General features: G+C 40.4%; 2 protein-coding genes across 2 annotated transcripts in view; one reads left to right on the top strand and one right to left on the bottom strand.

The window, feature by feature from the left end:
• Positions 1 to 21,375, bottom strand: part of FRY (FRY microtubule binding protein) — a gene marked incomplete at its 5' end in the record, with an annotated part of 648,830 nt that overhangs the window by 533,893 nt on the left and 93,562 nt on the right. The gene's annotated exons all lie outside the window — the stretch shown is intronic.
• LOC307101136 (developmental pluripotency-associated protein 4-like) lies at positions 4,878 to 5,711 on the top strand (the record flags this gene model as incomplete). The annotated part of the gene is given in 2 exon segments (XM_079773814.1): positions 4,878 to 5,154; positions 5,157 to 5,711. Coding segments are annotated over 2 exon segments (705 nt in total). The 3' UTR covers positions 5,585 to 5,711.

Raw genomic sequence — 21,375 nt, 5'->3', positions numbered from 1 at the left:
GAATTGCGAGGAGCCAATGGCTGCCTAGGAGGCAGAGCTTTTGATGCTGACTGGCATAGAAAACGACCAATCAGAACCTAATCTGGGTGAACTATGAAGGCAGAACCTAAGGTGGGGGCTGAGGAGGGGTTTTAAGGGCAACAACTGTTTGGTGTAAGGTGTAAGAAAGCGGTTCAATTTTTTAATGACCAGTTTGGCAGTATAGTGCATATGGCTGGCTATTAGTCCAGATATAGGGATTATGTATTTTTGTCTGCCAAGAGCATCTCCTCCTGCTGAAAAAGGCTTCCTCCTACCCCCATTTAAGCAATCCTATCCTTTATAATCTATCTATACTAATAAAAGGGTAATATGCTAATTAGACTGGGTTGACTGGCCATCTTCTGGATGTCTGACTTCCTTCTAGACAGAGCCATGGTGGTGGGGGATGAGGCAGAGGCAGTTAGGGGTGATCAGGCTGGCAGGGGAGGGCAGTTGGGGGTGAGATCAGTCCTGCAGGGGAGGGCTGTTAGGGGCAATCAGTCTGGCAGGGGAGAGCAGTTAGGGGCGATATCAGGCCAGCATAGGAGGGCAGTTAGGGGCGATCAGGCAGGCAGGTGAACAGTTAGGAGCCAGCGGTCCCAAATTGGGAGAGGGATGTCCGACTGTCAGTTTAGGCCCAATCGGACATCCCTCAAGGGGTCCCCGATTGGAGGGGGTGCAGGCTGGGCTGAGGGAACCCTCCATGCACGAATTTCATGCACTGGCCTACTAGTTAAAAAATAAAACCCAATTTTCCCACAGCCACTAAGACCAAATTATGTTCTAAGCATTTGTTAAGCAACAGATACTCTTATATTATTCAAGTCATTATGGATAACAACAATAACAAAAAAGATGGAAAAATCACATATTCTTGAAACAAAAAGCAGAAAAATAGTGTCCAAAACAAACAAGCAAAGCAAAAATCCAGTCTGATAACACTTAGAAACGAAGATGCAGAAGTCTTAAGAAAATATTACTAAATCAAGTGAGTAAAAAGAAAATTATTACAGCCCTGGTAGTGTGACTCAGTGGGCTGTGCATCATCCCATGCACCAAAAGATTGCTGGTTTGATTCACATGCCCAGGTTTTGAGCTCAATCCCCAGTTTGGGGCATGCAGGAGGCAGCTGATCAATGTTCTACTCTCACATTGATGTTTCTATCTCTATTCCTCTCCCTTCCTCTCTCTCTAAAAATCAATAAAAATATTTTTTAAAATAGAAAATTATTACAAAATATACTTTATGCCAGTAATACAGAGACAGTTCAACCTTAGATAATTTATTAATAATTAATTACTTCAATTTTTATAATTGATGTAAAAAAAGTGGAAAACACATGATCATTTCAATAGATGCTAAAAATTACTTAATAAAATCCACTTCCTAATAAAAAAATTAGTTTGCTAGGATTTGAAGAATAAATCATTAATATGATAAAAATTATAATCTAAAACTAGCCAACACCTTACATAAAAATGGTGAAGCACTGTAGATATTCTCAATAAAATCAGAAACATAGTATTTCACAGTGTTATCTAGGAATTCTGACCAAGTAATAAAACAAGTAAAAGATAAAATGAGTTCCATTATTTACAGGTTATAATTTATACTGTAAAAACCATTACTGAAAAATCATCAGAATCAATAATTTCAGTAAGAAAGCTCATTAAAATAGCAGTGTAGGAAAAGTCATTGCTTTCCTATATATTAGTAATAATTGGTTGGCATACATATTTTCCACGAAGATAATACAATCTATAGTAATAAAATTGTAATATTCAAATTGGTCAGGATGCCCTCACACAACGACCGAACAGCAGGCTGCATGGGTGACCAGGCTGGCAGTGGGGGCAGTGAGGGGTGACCAAATGACCAAACAGCAGGCTGCGTGGGGCAACCAGGCTGGTAGGGAGGGCAGTGAGGGGCGACCAGGCCAGCAGGGGGGGCAGTTGGGGTGACCAGGCAGGCAGGGGTGGAAGTTGGGAATGACCAGGCTGGCGGGGGTGAGGCAGGGAGGGGTGACCAGAGCAGTGGGGGGGAAGTTAGGGGTGACCAGGTTGGCGGGGGGGCAGTTAGGGGAGATCAGGCTGGCAGGCAGAGGTGGTTAGGGGTGATCAGGCTGGTATGGGGGGCAGTTGGGGGCGATCAGGCACGTAGGCAGAGGCTGTTAGGGGTGATCAGGCAGGGAGGCAGGTGAACGGTTAGGAGCCAGAGGTCCTGGATTGTGAGAGAGATGTCCAACTGCCAGTTTAGGCCTGATCTCCGGCATATCGGGCCTAAACCTGCAGTCGGACATCCCCCAAGGGGTCCCGGATTGGAGAGGGTGCAGGCTGGGCTGAGAGGATCCTTCCCACCCCCCACCCTGTGAATGAATTTCATGCACCAGGCCTCTAGTAATAAGATAAAAATCTTAACAAGTACAGGATCTATACCATAACTACTAAAATTAGCTTACTACAAGTTCTAAAATGGAGCATGCATATATTGATCTCTTATTAAATACTGTCCTAAGAGTTATATACATTATTGCATTTACTCTTCATAGCAGTTATATATAATATTTTATACTCATTTTACAGATGAAGAAACTGAGGCTAAAAAGTGTTAATATTCAAGCTAAAACAGGTAGACTCTAAATTCAAAACTAGGAAACAAACATTATTACTTGCAGATAATAATATTATTCACCTAGAAAATATAAGAGAATTGTGAAAAACTACAACTACTGTCAGAGACAAAGTCATTATACAAATACTAGAGGCCTGATGCACAAATTTGTGTACATCAGGCCTCTAATGGGGTCCCTCGGCTTGGCCTGCAGGATTGGGCTGAAACCAGCTCTCCAACATCCCCTGAGAGGTCCCAGATTGTGAGAGGGCACAGGCCAGGACGAGGGACCCCACCAGTGCACAATCGGGGCCAGGGAGAAATGCGGGAGGTTGGCCAGCTGGGGAGGGACTGCAGGAGGGCTCCAGGACATGCCCAGCCTGTCTCGCTCAGTCCCAATTGGCCAGACCCCAGCAGCAAGCTAATCTACTGGTTGGAGCGTCTGGCCCCTGGTGGTCAGTGCACGTCATAGCGAATGGTTAAGCGGCCTTAGCATATCATTAGCATATTACGCTTTGATGCTTAGCATATTAGGCTTTTATTATATAGGATACACAGATCAAATTATTTCCTACATAGCAGGAAAGAAGGAGGAGGAGGAGGAGGAGAAAGAGGAGGAGAAGGGGGAGGAGAAGGAATAAAGGGAAAAGAAATTATATTTCCAACTATCTACACTAATAAAAGAGTAACATGCAAATTAACCATCACTCCGCTACACCCAAAAGCCACGCCCACAAGCCAATCAGGAGCGAGTATGCAAATTAACCCAACCAAGATGGCAGCCAGCACGGAGCAAGAAGGAGGCTTGGGTTTCCCTGGCAATGGAGGAAGCCAAGCTTTCCGCCCACTCTGGCCAGCCCTGGGCTCTGCTCAAGGCTACAACATTTCAATTATAGAAGATAAATAAATCCCAACAAAAATGGCTGCGGCCACAGAGGAGGAGGCTTGGGTTTCCCCGGTGATGGAGGAAGCCAAACTTCCTGGCCATCCCTGGGCTCCGCTCAAGGCTACAAAGTTTCAATTATAGAAGATAAATAAATCCCAGATCCCAGGGCCTCCGCTTGGGTCACTGGGGGGTGTGGCCAGCCTGCAAACCACCATAGGCCCCTCACCCAGGCCACCCCACACCCCAAGGGAACCCTCACCCTGATCCGGGACACCCTTCAGGGCAAACCAGCCGGCCCCCACCCATGCACCGGGCCTCTATCCTATCTAATAAAAGAGTAATATGCAAATTGACCATCACTCCAACACACAAGATGGCTGCCCCTATGTGGTCAAAGATCCTGCCCCCATGTGGACACAAGATGGCTGCCACAAGATGGCAAGAGTGGAGGGCAGTTGGGAGGGACCAGGCCTGCAAGGGAGGGCAGTTGGGGGTGATTAAGCCTGCAGGGGAGGGCAGTTAGGGGTGACCAGGCCGGCAGAGGAGGAAAGTTGGGAGCGACTGGGCCTGCAGGGAAGGGCAGTTGCGGGGGGTGGACCCAGGCCTTCAGAGGAGAGCAGTTGGGGGGGACCAGGCCTGCAGGGGAGGGCAGTTCGGGGCAATCAGGCTGGCAGGGGAGCAGTTAGGCATCAATCAGGCTGTCAGGGGAGTGGTTAGGGGGTGATCAGGCTGGCAGGCAGAAGGTTAGGGCCAATCAGGAAGGCAGGCAGGTGAGCAGTTGGGAGCCAGCAGTCCTGGATTGTGAGAGGGATGTCCGACTGCCCATTTAGGCCCGATCTTACTGGGATCAGGCCTAAACGGGCAGTCTGACATCACTTAAGGGGTCCCAGATTGGAGAGGGTGCAGGCTGGGCTGAGGGACACACCGCCCCGTGCACAAATTTCACGCATTGGGCCTCTAGTAGTAAAAAATATTGGAAGATTTTCTTCTTGTCAGCCTTGAGTTCTTTTCTCAGAATGGAAAATGCAAAAGGCAAGAAGACATATGTTCTAAACCAAAGGTGCTGGGTCTGAGCTGGTCTTTTTTCCCCCTGGGGTTGTTAGAGCCAATAAATAATTAGAAGCCACACATACTGATGAGCACTGCAGACAGAAACTAAAGGTGGAGAGGCTTTGAGGGGAACTCAACGAAGAAGTCAGGGAAGCGGAAAAAGCTTGCAAATTGGAAAAAAGCTTCTAACCGGTACAAGCTAAAGAGAAACATTGGGTTTCTGGTAAACCAAGTATACAAAGAAGCTCAGGGATGGAAATCAAATGGAAGAGATCTATGAAAGATGACAAAGCTTCCTGTCCACAAAAGATGGCACAAACAAATAAAAGAGTAAGAGTTCACAAGAAGATGCCAATTCCTCCACTGCCTATTCACTTGTCACCAGTTAACCTAATTCACCAAAATGCCATGAGGGCTTGGTGCCAGCAATTAAGGCTGAGCACCGAAGGCATGAAATTGGAAACATATAACAGGCTTCATGAACGTGCTTACCTAAAGAATATTCCTATCACACCAGAGGAGGCAAGGATATTGACAGTATCACAAAGGAAGTTGAAGATGAAAAAGGGGGAAATGACTCTGGACAGTTTGGTCTTCCTGAAGTGACTGGTCCCCTGAAGGGAGGGCCTGTTCCTGAAGGGGGCGCTACTGCTCTGCTTGAGGGAATGGACAATATTTTCATGACAACTTCCATGTCAGATGCTGTTTTTGCCTCCTGGAGTAGAACTGCAGCCATGACTGGGAAGACTGGGAAGATGGAGACCTTGGTGTCACCACAGGAGGCCTATGGTTACAGGTGGTCTGTAGTCCATGGGCAAAGTCTCCCTGCAGCCACAGAGGGTTGGGTTCAGCTACAGTTTTATGCTGGGCAGGTCTGGATTCCTGAGAAACAAGGGCAAATGTGTGCACTCTTCTTGCTACCTGCCTGCAACTTTCCACCCTCACACCTGGAGGATAATATGTTGTGCCCCAAATGTATTCATAGGAATAAGTTATTAATGAGAAACCTCCAGTAAGATTATAATGCCAAGAAAAAGAGTACAGCTATACTTGTAATTAATGGTAGAAAGGTGACTACAATCAACTCCATGGTGCCACTAACAGCCAAATTTCAGGCTGTTTGACATCCTTGGTGCTCCCTACTTACAGGGCCCACAGACGGGTGGGGAGCAGATGTTACCCTCAGACTCCCAACAGTGCCTGCTGCTTTGTCTGCTGGCATACAGTTATGCCTTAAAATGGCCAAGCATTTCACAAATTATCTTTCATTGCAGTGAAGATGCAAGTCACTCACACCATCCAAGGATTACCCATCTGAAACAGAAGGGGCCCAGCAGCTTTTTCACGGTGGGGGTCTGAAGTGAACCTCGTGAAGGGAGTGGAGAAACAGGGGTGCTCCCTTGCTGGACTCCTGCCTCAGAATTCTGACTCCGTTAGGGGCTGCTACCTCCTAATTCTAAATTTAATCACTTAAAACTGCTAACTTTTTTCCCTTTTCTTATCTTCAAAAGTTTCCATTCTGTAGGTAACTTCAGTTCATCCCGTTTAGAAGTTTGGCAGGTCAGTTTCTAGCAAGATTTCAGTTGGCCCAATGTAACTGAATGATGTGCTAAATATTAAAAGTTGAAGAATGGAATAGCCCATTTTTCCTTTCATCAATATAGAGAAGGCCGTTGAAAAGAGACAAAAAGGATATAGTAGGTAATTTTATATCTTCACTCTAGTATAATCACTCAGCTTCTGTTTGCTAATCTCTTCTTGGGCAAACTGTACAGTTAGTAATAAACTGATTAAGCATTGTAGTGTAGTGATTTACACAGCTTCTTTTGGAACTGTGTTACATTCTGTATGAAATTGCTTTTCCACTATGTTATAGGAAAAAATATTCTCTGTATGCTTTCCATTTTCTCTGTTTTCACAACTTAGGTTACAGCTTTCTTTCAAATGTTTGGTGATGACATTATACAAGGAATCCCTACTCAAAATTAATCACATTCCATTTGAATTCTAAATTATTTTGCTGCTTGTTTTCTAATGGTGGAGGCCACTTACCTCGCTCTTCAAACAGTACCCAGTTCCTGTCATTTCATATGCTGGCAACAACCCAGCATATATGCAAAGACTTCTCCTCAGCAGCCTGGGAAATGTCATTCCAAGCTGCATATGATTCAGCTCCAACCCTTAAATATGACTTAAAGCTGTTCTCCAAAAGCAAATGGAAATGTCTGTGTGATGTCAGCCCTCAGTTTTATAATTTATATACCAGATGCTTGACCTTTCAAAATAAAAATCTTTACCCATAGAGAAAATATACACTAAAACCAACAAGTGTTTACTGAATTATTATTTTGTACAAAACAATGCATTAAGTGCATTATGATACATGAGACATAATTCCTGTCTTTAAGGAATCTAAAATATACACTAAAACCAAGCTGGTGTGGCTCAGTGATTGAGAGTTGACCTATGAACCAGGAGGTCACGGTTCAATTCCAGTCAGGGCACATACCTGGGTTGTGGGCTCTATCCCCAGTGTGGGACATGCAGGAAGTAGCCGATCAATGATTCTCTCTCATCATTGATGTTTCTAGCTCTCTCTCCCTCTCCTTTCTTCTCTGAAATCAATAAGAATATATTTTAAAAAAATAAAATAAAATCTACACTAAAAATATGATATAAAAGTATGAGAATGTAACAACAATGACCGTTCACAGGACACAAATGACAGTTTACCTTAAGTGTGGAAGCTCTGTCACAAATCAGTGGATGATTCATTTCAAAATGAATCAGAGACAGTAACAGTAGATGCTATATGAGTTGAAAGTAAAAGGTAATTCCTTCTTTTAACAATGAGCAGGAAAATATAATATTAAAGAACAAGACTAATTAGGAACTGGATGTCGAAGAATGAATATCTTGTCTTGGCAGAGAGACATGAAGAGAACCTTCAGGAAGTGGTAATGGCAGAAGCTGAAGTGCGGAGATCAGAAAGCACTCCAAGCAATTCCAACTGCTTATATTCCGCTTTTACTGCCTGTCTATCTCTTTGTGTTAAAATGAACAAAGTAGTCAGAATGTCTTTATTTAGAAAAAGGGTAAATATTTTTCAGTATAGCCAAATGTACCAGAACTAAAATAAATTGGTTCAGAATAGCAAGGTGCATAAAATAACAAAACCACTTGCTATCATTAAAGTTGCCTTAATTATAGCCACGAGTTACTCAGTGTAAGAAATAGGCACAGTTACACCAAAGGAAGCAGTTCCACATTCAGAATGACTTAGTGAGTGTTGCCCATAATATCTGCTCACAAGTACTATTTCCCATCACCAATACTGAGAGATGTCATAAGTGACTGTTACCACAAATAGGTTAGGCATCAACTTGGCAGGAAGCCAATCCAATAGTGATCAATTGGATGTGGAATTGCAAGTGGAAAAACCAGACTCCTAGATTCACAGTGCTTCTCCAACACTTAAGTGCATATAAATCCCAAGAGGAAATAGTTGAAATACAGATTATTTTTTCATAATCTGGGGTAGGGCCTGAATTAAAATAATTTACTTATTTGATTATTTATAATATCCCCTTACCACTGGAATATAAAGTCCCAGGACAGGGATCTTTGTTTATTTTGCTCACTAGTGTATCCCAACCACCTAAAACAGTGTCAGCTACATGCAAGCCCTTCATCATTAAGTGTTGAATGAGTGAGTGACATTCCCTACAAACCCTGGCACTAACTGGGTAAGGATGCCAATTCTGACTTCAAGTGATTAATTCTGCTTAAGAGACACCACTGACTCGTTAAGACTGAGAAAGGTGTGTGGCAAGGACACAGGTGGCCAGAGTTTTGTAATAGATCATTTTTGAGTCACTGCTTTCCCCAAAGGGCTCAGCTTCCTTGAGTTCACTTGCCTAACACTTAAAAAACAATAGAATTTATTTGGCATAAGTTTTAGCTCAGAATCTGGCTTCCTGTGACTTTGCTTTCTATCAGTGGTTGCTCATTCCTGTAGCCTTGGGTCTCCCTGTCTCACCAAATGTTCATCCAGTTTCTGCTTTCTCCAAAACCCTGTGTGGTTTGGCTTAAGACGTGAATTCCAGATTACTCCAGCTGTTGACCTAAGCTCTGGCAAAGCTGGAAAGCGTCAGGCTTCAACTTGGCATCTAGTTCCAAATCTCAGTGTTGGTCTGTAAACTCCTTAAGACAGTGAGTCTTCCTCCTACCATAAATGTCACAAGGTGCTGGAGCAATTGCATGGGTATCTGTAGGCCTATCCATAACAGCCTCATCACTCAGGAGGCTGGGCTTCTTTTCATACCCAATTAAATACCTTCTGTGTATTTTATGTTCCTTTTCTTTGCCCAATTTTATATTAGGCTTTGCTTTTATCTTATTGATTTAGAGTTTTAAGATAGATTTTGGATACTAACTACATCACTTATACTCAAAGGAAATATCTTCTCCCATGATGTAGTTCATCATTTTATCTTGTTTATAGCATTTTCTATTGAAAAGACAACCTTAACTTCAATGCTGTTGGACCTATCAACTGTGATTGTGCTTTCTGTATCCTGTTTGAGAAATCCTTTCATAATATGAGATTTTGAAGACATTATTCTTAGGTTTTCGTTGTTCACATTTAGGTTTTCAGTCCATCTGGAATTTGTTTTTGTATGTGTCATGAGGTAAATACCCATCATTTCCTTACTCCATCTGCAGTGTCAATATCTAGGGCCACATAGCTCATCTCTGCTGTATATATACATGAATTTGTTTTTGGGGTCTTTACTTTGATCAATGTTTCTGTCTCTGCACTAACACTACATGACTAAATCAGTATGGCATTAAAACAGATTTTGACATCTAATAGAGCAAGTTTCTTCAACTAGGTCTTCTTCAAACATGTCCCAGGTATTTTTGCCTTTTTGTGCTTTCCACATGAATTTTAGGAACAGCTTGCAAAATTCCATACTTGTACACACTCATAAAAAATCCTAATGAGAGTTCGATTGGAATTTTATTGAGTATTTAAATCAATTTGGTAAAAACTGACTTTGCTATTGAATCTCAAAATGTAAAAAAAATGTGGTTTCTCCTTTGATTTGCATCTTATTGTATGCTCTGTAATATTCTGCAATTTTGTCCATAAGGACTTGAATATCTGATCTATTCCTAAATAGCTTTTAGCTTTTGTTATTATTGTGGATGAGATTCCCCATCCCTATTACTTAAAAGTGTTTTGTTTTTGCTGCCAAACGCCTTTAGATATTTGCAGGTTGACCTTATTTGTCTGGCAATCTGGGTGTGTACAGGCAGCAGGTTAATTTTTTTTCAGCTTCTTTAGGAAGTACAGGATTGGGGTGTCTTCTGAGATATGTCTGTCTGATCCTTCAGGCAGGAGCTTGTCTTATTGATGTCTGAGTTCATGGTTTCCCTCTGGTGAAGCTGGAGAGGTGGGGCTCACAGAAGGAGAGGGCAGCAATCATTTTTAGGAGTCCCATTATACACAGATTTCATATTATTAACCTCATTCTTAGAGGCTTAAAGAGAGAAAGAATCTTTCCCAGTATTTGTAAGTAGGACTCACAACCCCAAGTCTATCAGACCCCATAACCCTAACCCTCACCCTAACACTAACCTTGATCCTAACTCTAACCCTTATTTTTTATTACATATTTCCTTCTGAATACCACTGTCCTGATAAGAGGTTGAACCCAAGCCTCAATAGTGAGAACAAAGGATCTTAGCAACTAGTCCACTGAGGGGGTATCCATGTTTATGAGGAAGCTCAGGCTAGAAACTAGAGAATCAGATATTTCACCATCAGCCACCATTCAGCACTGAGTCTTGGGACTCGGCATCCCAAGAGTTCTAGAATGCATTCTCTTCTCTATCTCAGCATCATCTCTCACCCTGCTTCCTGTTGAGAGCTCTACATGCTTCCACCTCCACCATTGCCTCACAGCAAGGCCATCATTTTTACAAAAAACATGAATATATCTCTGATTTTTAAAAACCTCCAGAGCCTGTTGGTGGGATTGCAAATTGGTGCAGCCACTATGGAAAACAGTATGGAGGTTCCTCAAAAAAGTAAAAATAGAACTACCATATGACCTAGCAATTCCATTTCTGGGAATTTATCTGAAAAAATTCAAAACACTAATTTGAAAAGATACATGTATCCCTATGTTCATTGCAGCATTATCTACAATAGCCAAGATATGGAAGCAATCCAAGTGCCCATCAATAGATGAGTGGCTAAAAAGTGGTGGTATATATTCCTCGGTCATAAAAAAGAATGAAATTTGCAACAACACGGATGGACCTAGAGGGTATTATGCTAAGTGAAGTAAGTCAAAGAGAGAAAGACAAATACCATATGACTTCACTTATATGAAGAATAAAAAAAAATAAGCGAGCAAACAAAACAAACAGACTCATAGATATAGAGAACAAAGTGACGGCTGTCAGATGGGAGGGGTGTTGTGGGGGTGGGTGAAAAGGTGAAGGGATTAAGAAGTACAAATTGGCAGTTACAAAATAGTCATAGGGATGTATAAAGTACAGCATAGGGAATATAGTCAATAATCCTATATCATAAAACTGTAATATGCAAATTGACTGAAAGGCGGAATGACCGGCAGAACAACCGGTCACTATGATGCACACTGACCACTAGGGGGCAGATTCTCAACACAGGAGCTGCCCCCTGGTGGTCAGTGCACTCCCACAGGGGGACCGATGCTCAGCCAGAAGCCGGGCTCATGGTTGGCAAGCGCAGCGGCAGTGGCGGGAGCCTCTCCACCTTCGTGGCAGTGCTAAGGAGCAGTGAGCCTGGCTTCTGGCTGAGTGGCGCTTCCAAGGGGGAGCACCTTTCAGCCAGAAGCCAGGCTCATGGCTGGCGAGCGTAACAGTGGTGGCAGGAGCCTCTCCCGCCTCCGCTGCAGGCAGGCAGTAAGGAGCGAGGGGTCCTGGACTGCTAAAGGGTGCAGGCTGGGCTGAGGGACTCCCTGCCACCTATGCACAAATTTCATGCACCAGGCCTCTAGTATTGTAATAATTATGTATGGTGTTATATGGGTACTGGACTTATCTGGGGAATCACTTTTAAAGTTATATAAATGTTTAATCACTATGCTGTAAAAAAATAAAAGAAAAGAAAAAACTTCCAGTGCCTCCCAGAGCAATTAGAATAAATCTCACCTCCATTCTTTTTCTGCTAATGCTTTGAAATCTGGTTCACCACCTTATTCTCTGACTTCATTTCCTACCTCTCCTCCTCTATTCACTACTCTTTATTCTATCACTGTTCTTTATCTCTGCAAAGCTCCTTACCACCTGAAGGCCTTGACCCTGATAATCTCACCACCTAAAATATTCTTTCACCAGATCCTGGCATGACTGAGTTTTTCCTTAAGGTTTCAACTTAAATGTTACTTCTTCAGAGTCCTTCTCTTGCCACCTCAATCAAAGAAAGAGCCCAGCAGAGCCACCACCCCATGATGCTACAATGCTTTCTATGACATCATCTGATTAATTGCTTCATATAATTCACCACAACCTGTTAACTTCTTTGCCCAGAAAAAAATTTACTTGAAACATAGTTTTTGGCCATTCTCTCTTGCACTTGTTTACCCCATAGATTCACAGAATATATGCTAGAGGGCAGGTGAAGTTTTCTTGCATTTTTGTGTTTGTTTGTTTGTTTAATTGTGGTAAAATAGATATAACAAAAAATTTACCATTTAACTATTTTTAAGTGTATAATTTTGCAGGATTAAGTAAATTCACGATGTTATGCCACCATCACCACTATCTGTTTCACCACCATTAAAAAGTAACTTACTACATTCCCACTCCACCCAGGCCCTAGAAAACTGTTCTTTTCACTTTCCATCTCTGTGAATCTGACTACTGCAGGTCCCTCATATAAATGGAATCATACAGTATTTGTTCTTTTGTATCTGGCTTATTTTACTTTACATGTTTTCAAGGTTCATCCACACTATAGCATATGACAGAATTGCCTTCCCTTTTTTTAAAATTATATATTATATATACTGAGTGGCCAGATTATTATGACCACCTGACATTTGTAGGCAAATTAGCCGTACACTGCATCGTATGGGATGTGAAAGCCAAAGGCCTGTTCGAACACCTTTGCTGTCTGCAGTTACCAAGATAAAATGTCTCCATTTGCACAGGAACACAAGGATTGGACAGTCAAGCATTGGAAAAAAGTCATGTGCTCCGATGAATCACGTTTCCAGTTGCATCATGAAGATGGCAGAGTGAGAATTTCATGGAAACAACATGAAAGCATGCACCCCACATGCATGAGTACAACCCTTCAAGCTGGTGGGGGCAGTGTTATGGTTTGGGCATGTTTTCCTGGCATGATTTGGACCCTTTAATTTGTGTGGAACAACGTCTGAATAGCACAACATATCTAAGTATCATTGCTGATCAAGTTCATCCTATCATGTTGATGGTGTATCCCAATGGAGATGGCTTCTTGCAACAAGACAATGCGCCATGCCATGGTGCTTGTATTGTGCAGGAGTGGTTTCAAGAACATGAGGGAGACTTTACCTTGCTTAGGTGGACCCCATAATCACCAGATCTCAATCCAATTGAGCATTTGTGGGACGAGGTTAAAAGAGCCATCAGGCAGTTGGTTCCACAACCATCAAATCTCACAGAACTTGACAGTGCTATTCATCAGGCATGGTGTCAGATTCCTCGCATCACCTTTCAACATCTCATGGAGTCAATGCCAAGAAGAATCGCTGCAGTATTGAAGGCAAAAGGTGGCCCAACGAAGTACTGATGGGGTGGTCATAATAATCTGGCTACTCAGTATATATATATTTAAATCCTCACTCAATGATATGTTTTTAATTGATTTTAGAGAGAGACTAAGGGGAAGAGAGAGAGAGAGAGAGAGAGAGAGAGAGAGAGAGAGAGAGAGAGAGAGATGAGAGAAAACATCAATTGGTTGCCTCCTGTATGCCCCCAGACAGGAGGATCAAACCTGAAACATGGAATGTGCCTGATTGGGAATCAAACCCATAACCCTTCAGTGCACAGGATGATGCTCCAACCAACTGAGCTGAAGTCAGGGCATCTTTCCTTTTTAAGGCTCAATAACATTCTATTGTATGTATGGACCACATTTGGTTTATCCATTCACCTGCTGATGGACATTTAAGTTGTTTCTACCTTTGGCCATTGTGGATAATGCTGCTATTGCATTAATTTTTAATGTATTTATTGTCTATCTCTCCTAACCTGAATGTAAACTCTAAAAGGACAGAGGCAATAGAACAGTGCCTATTTAGTAGGAATAATATAAACCAAGCACAAAGTTATAAGCAACTATAATATGATACACTACAGTTGACCCATGAACAAAGTGGTGATTAGGGGAAATGACCCCCTCCCCATGCACAGTTGGAAATCCACCTATAACTTTGATTCCCCCAGAACATAACTACAGTGCAGTCATTCATTGGTATCCGTGGAGAATTGGTTCCAGGGACTCCCATAGATACCAAAATCTGCAGATACTAAACTCCTTTATATAAAGTGTTGTAGAACAATGTACACAGTTGGCCCTCCACATGTGAAGATTCCTTTCTGTGGCTTGAAGTACTGTTTAAAACTGTGATTGCTTGAATCTATGGATGTGAAATCTGGGAAATCTTGTCTTCTATTCACTGATTCAGTCCTCCACTTCTGATAGTCTGCTGTTGACTCCTTCTGGAGTATATTTTATTTCAGCTATTTCATTCTTTATTTCCTCTTGATTATTGTTGATGGTTTATAACTCTTAATTATTCTTCTGTAGTTCTCATTAAGTTGTTTGAGCACCCTAATAACCATTATTTTTTGTTTTTGTTTTATTTATTTATTTATTTTTATTGTCTATAGTTTTACATGTGTCTCCTTTTTCCCCAATTGACACCCCCCACATTCCCACCCCAGGCAAGCCCCCACCACCCCAGTGTCTGTGCCCATTGGTTATGCTAATATGCATGCATACAAGTCCTTTGGTTGCTCTCTAACCTCCCCCCCCACCCCTATCATTTGTCTCTGAATCCATTCCAGTTCATCAAATTATGTAGGTCATTACATTCCACATATGAGTAAAATCATGTGATATTTATCTTTCTCCGACTGGCTTATTTCGCTTCGCATAATGCTCTGCAGTTCCATCCATGCTGTTGCAAATGGTAAAAGTCCCATCTTTTTACCACAGTGTAATATTCCATTGTGTAGATGTACCACAGTTTTTTAATCCACTCATCTGCTAATGGGCACTTAGGCTGTTTCCAAATCTTAGCTATTGTAAATTGTACTGCTATGAACATAGGGGTGCATATACTTTTCTGATTGGTGTTTCTGGTTTCTTGGTCCTAGAAGTGGGATTACTGGATCAAATGGAAGTTCCATTATCAACTTTTTGAGGAAACTCCATACTGTCTTCCACAGTGGCTGCACCAGTCTGCATTCCCACCAACAGTGCAGGAGGGTTCCTTTTCCTCCATATCCTCGCCAGCACTTGTCGTTTGTTGATTTGTTTATGATAGCCATTCTGACAGGTGTGAGATGGTGTCTCATTATGGTTTTGATTTGCATCTCTTGGATGATTAGTGACTTTGTGCATGTTTTCATATGTCTCTGGGCCTTCTGTATGTCTTCTTTCAAAAAGTGCCTATTTAGATCCTTTGCCCATTTTTTGATTGAATTGTTTATCTTCCTTTTGTTAAGTTGTATGAGTTCTCTGTAAATTTTTTAGTTTAAACCTTATTGGAAATATCATTGGCAAATATGTTCTCCCATGCAGTGGGCTTTCTTGATTATTTGTTGATGGTTTATTTTGCTGTGCAGAAGCTTTTTATTTTAATGTAGTAGCATTTATTTTCTCCTTAGTCTCTCTTGCCCTAGGTTCTGTGTCTGTAAAGATATTGCTACAACATATGTCTGCAATTTTGCTGCGTATGGAGTCTTGTAGGATTTTTATGGTTTCCCATCTTACATTCAAGTCCTTTAGCCATTTTGAGATTGTTTTTGTGTATGGTGTAAGTTGGTGATCTAATTTCATTTTTTTGCCTGTATCTGACCAAATTTCCCAGCACCATTTATTAAAGAGACTGTTTGGGCTCCATTGTATGCTCTTACCTCCTTTGTAAAATATTAATTGAGTATAATGGTTTGGGTCAATTTCTGGGATCTCTATTCTGTTCCATTGTTCTATATGTCTGTTCTTGTGCCAGTACCAGGCAGTTTTGAGAACCGTGGCTTGGTAATATAGCTTGATATCTGGTGTTGTGATCCCTCCAACTTTGTTGTTCTTTCTCAGAATAGCTGTGGCTATTTGGGGTCTTTTTATATTCCAGATGAATTTTTGGGGAGTTTGTTCCAGATCTTTGAAATATGCCATTGGTATTTTAATAGGGATTGCATTGAATCTATAGGTTGCTTTAGGTAGTATGGACATTTTAATGATGTTGATTCTACCAATCAATGAACATGGTATGTTCTTCCAATTGTTTATGTCTTCCTCTATTTCTTTTTTCAATGTCCTGTAGTTTTCCGAGTATAGGTCTTTTATGTCCTTAGTTAAGTTTATTCCTAGGTACCCTTTTTTTATGCAATGGTAAATGGGATTGTTGTGTGTGTGTGTGTTTGTTTTGTTTTGTTTTTCATTTCTCCTTCTCTGAGTTCATTATTGCTATATAAAAATGCCATAGATTTCTGGGTGTTATTTTGTATCCTGCTACATTGCCAAATTCATTTATTAGGTCTAGTAGTTTTTTGATGGAGTCTTTGGGGTTTTCTATGTATAGTATCATGTCATTTGCAAAGAAGGACAGTTTTACTTCTTCTTTTCTAATTTGGATGCTTTTATTTCTTCTTCTTGTCTGATCACTATGTCTAGTATTTCTAGTACTATGTCAAACAGGAGTGGTGAAAGTGGGCATCCTTGTCTTGTTCCTGTTCTTAGGGAAATGAGTTTAGTTTTTACCCATTGAGTATGATGTTGGCTGTGGGTTTGTCATATATGGCTTTTATTATCTTGAGGTATGATATCTCTATTCCCACTTTGCTGAGAGTTTTTATCAAGAAAGGGTGTTGGATTTTGTCAAATGCTTTTTCTGCATCAATTGATATTATTATGTGATTTTTGTCTCTCAGTTTGTTTATGATATGTATCACAATTATTGATTTGCAGATATTGTACCATCCTTGCATCCCTGGAATTAATCCCACTTGTTCATGGTGTATGATCTTTCTAATGTATTGCTGAATCCAATTTGCTAGAATTTTGTTGAGGATTTTAGCATCTATGTTCATCAAGGATATTGGCCTGTAGTTCTATTTTTTTTGTGGTGCCTTTATCTGGTTTCGGGATTAGAGTATGCTGGCTTCATAGAAAGAGCTTGGAAGTGTGCCTTCCTCTTGAATTTTCTGGAATAGTCTGAGGAGGATAGGTTTAATTCTTCTTTGAATGCTTGGTAGAACTCCCCTGTAAAGCCATCTGTACCAGGGCTTTTGTTTGCTGGAAGATTTTTTACCACTATTTCAATTTCTTCGGTAGTTATCGGCCTATTCAGGTTTTTTTATTCTTCTTGGTTGAATTTTGGGAGCTTGCATTTTTTTAAGAACATGTCCATTTCATCTATATTGTCCATTTTCTTAGAATACAGTTATTCATAGTATTTTTTTTATAATAGTTTGTATTTCTGTGGGATCTGTTGTTACTGCACCTCTTTCATTTCTGATTTATTTGGGTCCGCTCTCTTTGCTTCTTGGTGAGCCTGGCTAGAGGTTCATCAACCTTGTTTATCCTTTCAAAGAATCAGCTCTTGGTTTTGTGGATCTTTTGTATTGTTCTTTTAGTCTCTAGGTTGTTTATCTCTGCTCTGATCTTTATTATTTCCTTCCTTCTACTTATGCTGGGCTTTTCTTGTTACTCTCTTTCTAACTTTTTGAGTTGTAGGCTTAGATCATTTATTACCATTGTTTCTTGTTTTTTTGAGATAGGCCTGTAGAGCTATGAAATTCCCTCTCAAGACTATTTCACTGTGTCCCATAGATTTTGGATTGTTATGTTTTCATTGTCATTTGTTGCCATGATGCTTTTTATTTCTTCTTTGATCTCTTTGGCAACTCAGTCTTTGTTTAATAGCATGCTATTTAGACTCCAGGTGTTTGATTTATTTTATTGTTTTTATTGTAGTTGATTTCTAGTTTTATGCCATTGTTATGTGAGAAGATGCTTGATATGATTTCTATCTTCTTGAATTTGAAGAGACTTTGCCTGTGTCCCAATATATGGTCTATCTTTGAAAATGACCCATGTGTACTTGAGAAGAATGTATATTCTGTGGCTTTGGGATGAAATGTTCAGAAGATGTCAATTAATTCCATCTGATCTAGTGAGTAATTTAGGATTGATGTTTCTTTGCTGATTTTTTGTTTAGAGGATTTGTCCAGTGGTGTTAGTGAGGTATTAAAGTCACCTACTATGACTGTATTGCTGTCAATCTCTCCCTTTATATCCTCCAGAAGTTTTTTGGTTTTTTTTATGTATTTGGGTGCTCCTGTGTTGGGTGTATATATGTTTACCAGAGTTATATCTTCTTGTTGAATTGCTCCCTTTACTATTATGAAGTGGCCTTCCTTATCTCTTGTTATGGCCTTCACTTTGATGTCTAATTTGTCACATAAGTATTGCTACCCCAGCATTTTTTAAATTTTCATTAGCCTGAAAAACCTTTTTCCATCCCTTCTCCATAAGTCTGTGTGAGTCCTTTATTCTGAGGTGGGTTTCCTGTAGACATCAGATATATGGGTCATGTTTTCTTTTCTTTTTTAAAAAATATATTTTTATTGATATTCTTTTTAAAATATATATTTTTTTATTGATTTCAAAGAGAGAGAGAGATTGAAATATCAATGATGAGAAAGAATCATTGATCAGTTGCCTCCTGCAAGCCCTGCAATGGGGACTGAGCCCGCAACCTGGGCATGTGCCCTTGACCAGAATTGAACCTGGAACCCTTCAGTCCCTAGACCGATGTTCTATCCACTGAGCCAAACCAGCTAGGGCTGGGTCATGTTTTCTTATCCACTCAGTTACCCTATGTCTTTTAATTGGGGCATTTAATCCATTTACATTTAAAGTTGTTATTTATAGGTACTAGTTTGTCACTATTTTAATTCTTTATGCCTGTGTTCCTTCTTCGCTTTCTATTTTTTCTTTTTACAGCAGACCCTTTAGCATTTCTTGCATTGCTGGTTTGGTGGTAATAAACTCCCTTAGACCTTTTTTGTCTGTGAAGCTCCTGATTCACCCTCAATTTTGATTAATAGCCTTGCTAGGTACAGTATTGTTGGAGTCAGACCCTTCCTGTGCATGACGTTGCATATTTCATTCCATTCCCTTCTGGCCTGATGTGTTTTTGTTGAGAAATCAGTCGCTTGTCTGATGGGGGTTCCTTTGTATGTAACTTTCTGTCTCTCTCTGGCCACTTTTAAGATTCTTCCTTTGTCGTTGGTGTTTGCCAATTTAATTATAATGTGCCTTGGCATCGGTCTTTTGGGGTTCATTTTGTTTGGGACTCTGTGAGCTTCTTGGACTTCTATGAGTTTTTCTTCGCTATATCAGGGAATTTTTCTGTCATTATTTCTTCAAACAGTTTTTCTATTCCGTGCTCAGTTTCCTCTCTTTCTGGCACCCCTATTATGCAGATGTTGTTTTGTTTCATGTTGTCCCAAAGTTCCTTTAGGCTCTCCTCCTGTTTTTTAAGTTGTGTTTTTTTTTTCTAGATGCTGCTCTGCTTGGGTATTTTTTCCTACCTTGTCTTCTAGCTCATTGATGCAGTCCTCCACTTCTTCTAGTCTACTGTTGATGCTTTCTATTGAGTTCTTTATTGCAGCAATGTCATTTTTCATTTCTTCTTGGTTCTTCATTTCCTCTTGGTTCTTACACATATTGTTGAATTTGTCTTCCAACATTTTCAGTGACCTTATGACCATTTATCTGCATTCTCTCTCTTACATGTTGTTTGCTTCAATTTCGTTTACTTCCTTTTCTGGTGATGCCTCCCTTTCTTTCATATTCAGGCTATTTCTTTGTCTCCCCATGATCGCTCCTCTCTGGGTGTCTGGCTATGTCGCTCTCTCTCTCTCCTGCGTTGACTTAAAGGTACAAAATACAACACAACAATGCACAATGCACAAGGCACTGAACACAAATGTATTCATGATACTAATAATCCCAAATAAAGATGACCACCAGAGAAAAGAGAATTAGGGGATAAAAAAAGAATGCAAAAATGATATTGAGAAAAGGAAAAAAAAGTAAGAGAGAAAAGAAAGAGAATAAAAAAGAAGGGGATAAACTATTTATATGGGGAGAAAACTCCAATAGAACAACAGCTAATCCAAAAAAATGCAAAACAACAAACACCCAGAAATGAATGCAAACTATAAACAACAACTAATAAAAAGTGAAGAGAGGAAAAACAGAACCAAAAGAAAAAAAAGAGAAACAATCACACAAACAAAAAAAAAAAACAAACTAATCAACAATCAAATACACAATAGGACATAAAGAAAGATTGACAAAACAAAACAACATAAAACGATGAAAAAAGAAAAAAAGGGAAGAGAGAAAAAAAATTTGGATAGTGCAGAAAGAGAAGTGTGTATGGACTTGGAGCAGGGGATCAGAAATTAGATATATAAGTAGGATGAATTTTTAACAGAGGGTAATATGTAAGAATAGGGAAAATCTAAAGCAGGAATTGGGTAAGAGAAACAGGACAACGAAAGGGGAAAAGTGAGGGAGAGAGTATTGGCATAAAGGTAAAGTTGAGATAGAGTAAAATGATGCTAAAGGAAAAATGAAAATAGAATGTAGAACACTAATCCCAAAATAAAATAAAATTAAGGAAAAATGAGATGAAACTTTAAAAAAAGGTAAATTAATAGTAGTAATAACACTAATTAAAAATATAATAATTAAAAAGGTAAAATCAAGTGAGAAAAAAATAAAAAAATAGTTTCTTAAGTAAAAGATAAAAAATAAAAATGTGCAGTAGTGAAGGTCATTCACTTCCTCTATTGTTCTGCTTGGCATGCCTGTTTCCTGTCAGGTAGTCAGGATGTTATTAAAGTTCCCTGTATTCCACTGCTCCTCTGTGTTGTAAGCCACAATCCTATTTTCAAGCAGGTAGTATTTCTTTGTTTCTCAGCCTGCCTTTAGTTGTATTTACACAAGAGTCAATTTGTGATTCAATCCCTGGGTGGCAGTTTTTCTGTATTGACATCCGGGGCTATATGTCCTCTCTACCCAGTATTTAGATTTTGTTTTCCCTGCCGCTCTTAATACTGGGTTGGGGGAATGGACTGCCCCAGAGCTGGTTTTCTGACCATTTCTTCCTGCTCTGACCCCCAGGTTCCACAAAAACAACTTTCCCCAGCAGTCTCTGAGAGTGTTTTTAATTTGGAGATCCTATGTACTGGGCTTAGTAATCAAAATCAAAGATTTAAAGAGAAAAAAAAGTCAGAATAAGTGTGCGGACTCGTGACTCTTTCCCCCAGCACTGTGCATGACTCTGTGCACATCTCTGTGCATATCTTTTTCCCCTGGAACAGCACAGCTGGTTTACTGGTAAAGCTTCAGACTGCCTTTTTGTGCCCAGCCCAGCTATGGGTTGATTTCTAGAGTTCCCTCTGCCAGCAGCCTGGACCCCCTTCCACATTCACAGGCTACATAGACTGCAAT

The sequence above is a fragment of the Cnephaeus nilssonii genome, assembly GCF_951640355.1.
Source record: "Cnephaeus nilssonii genome assembly, chromosome: 6".
Lineage (NCBI taxonomy): Eukaryota > Metazoa > Chordata > Mammalia > Chiroptera > Vespertilionidae > Cnephaeus > Cnephaeus nilssonii.
Note: the sequence above shows the minus strand (reverse complement) of the source record. Positions and strands in the feature narration are given on the sequence as shown.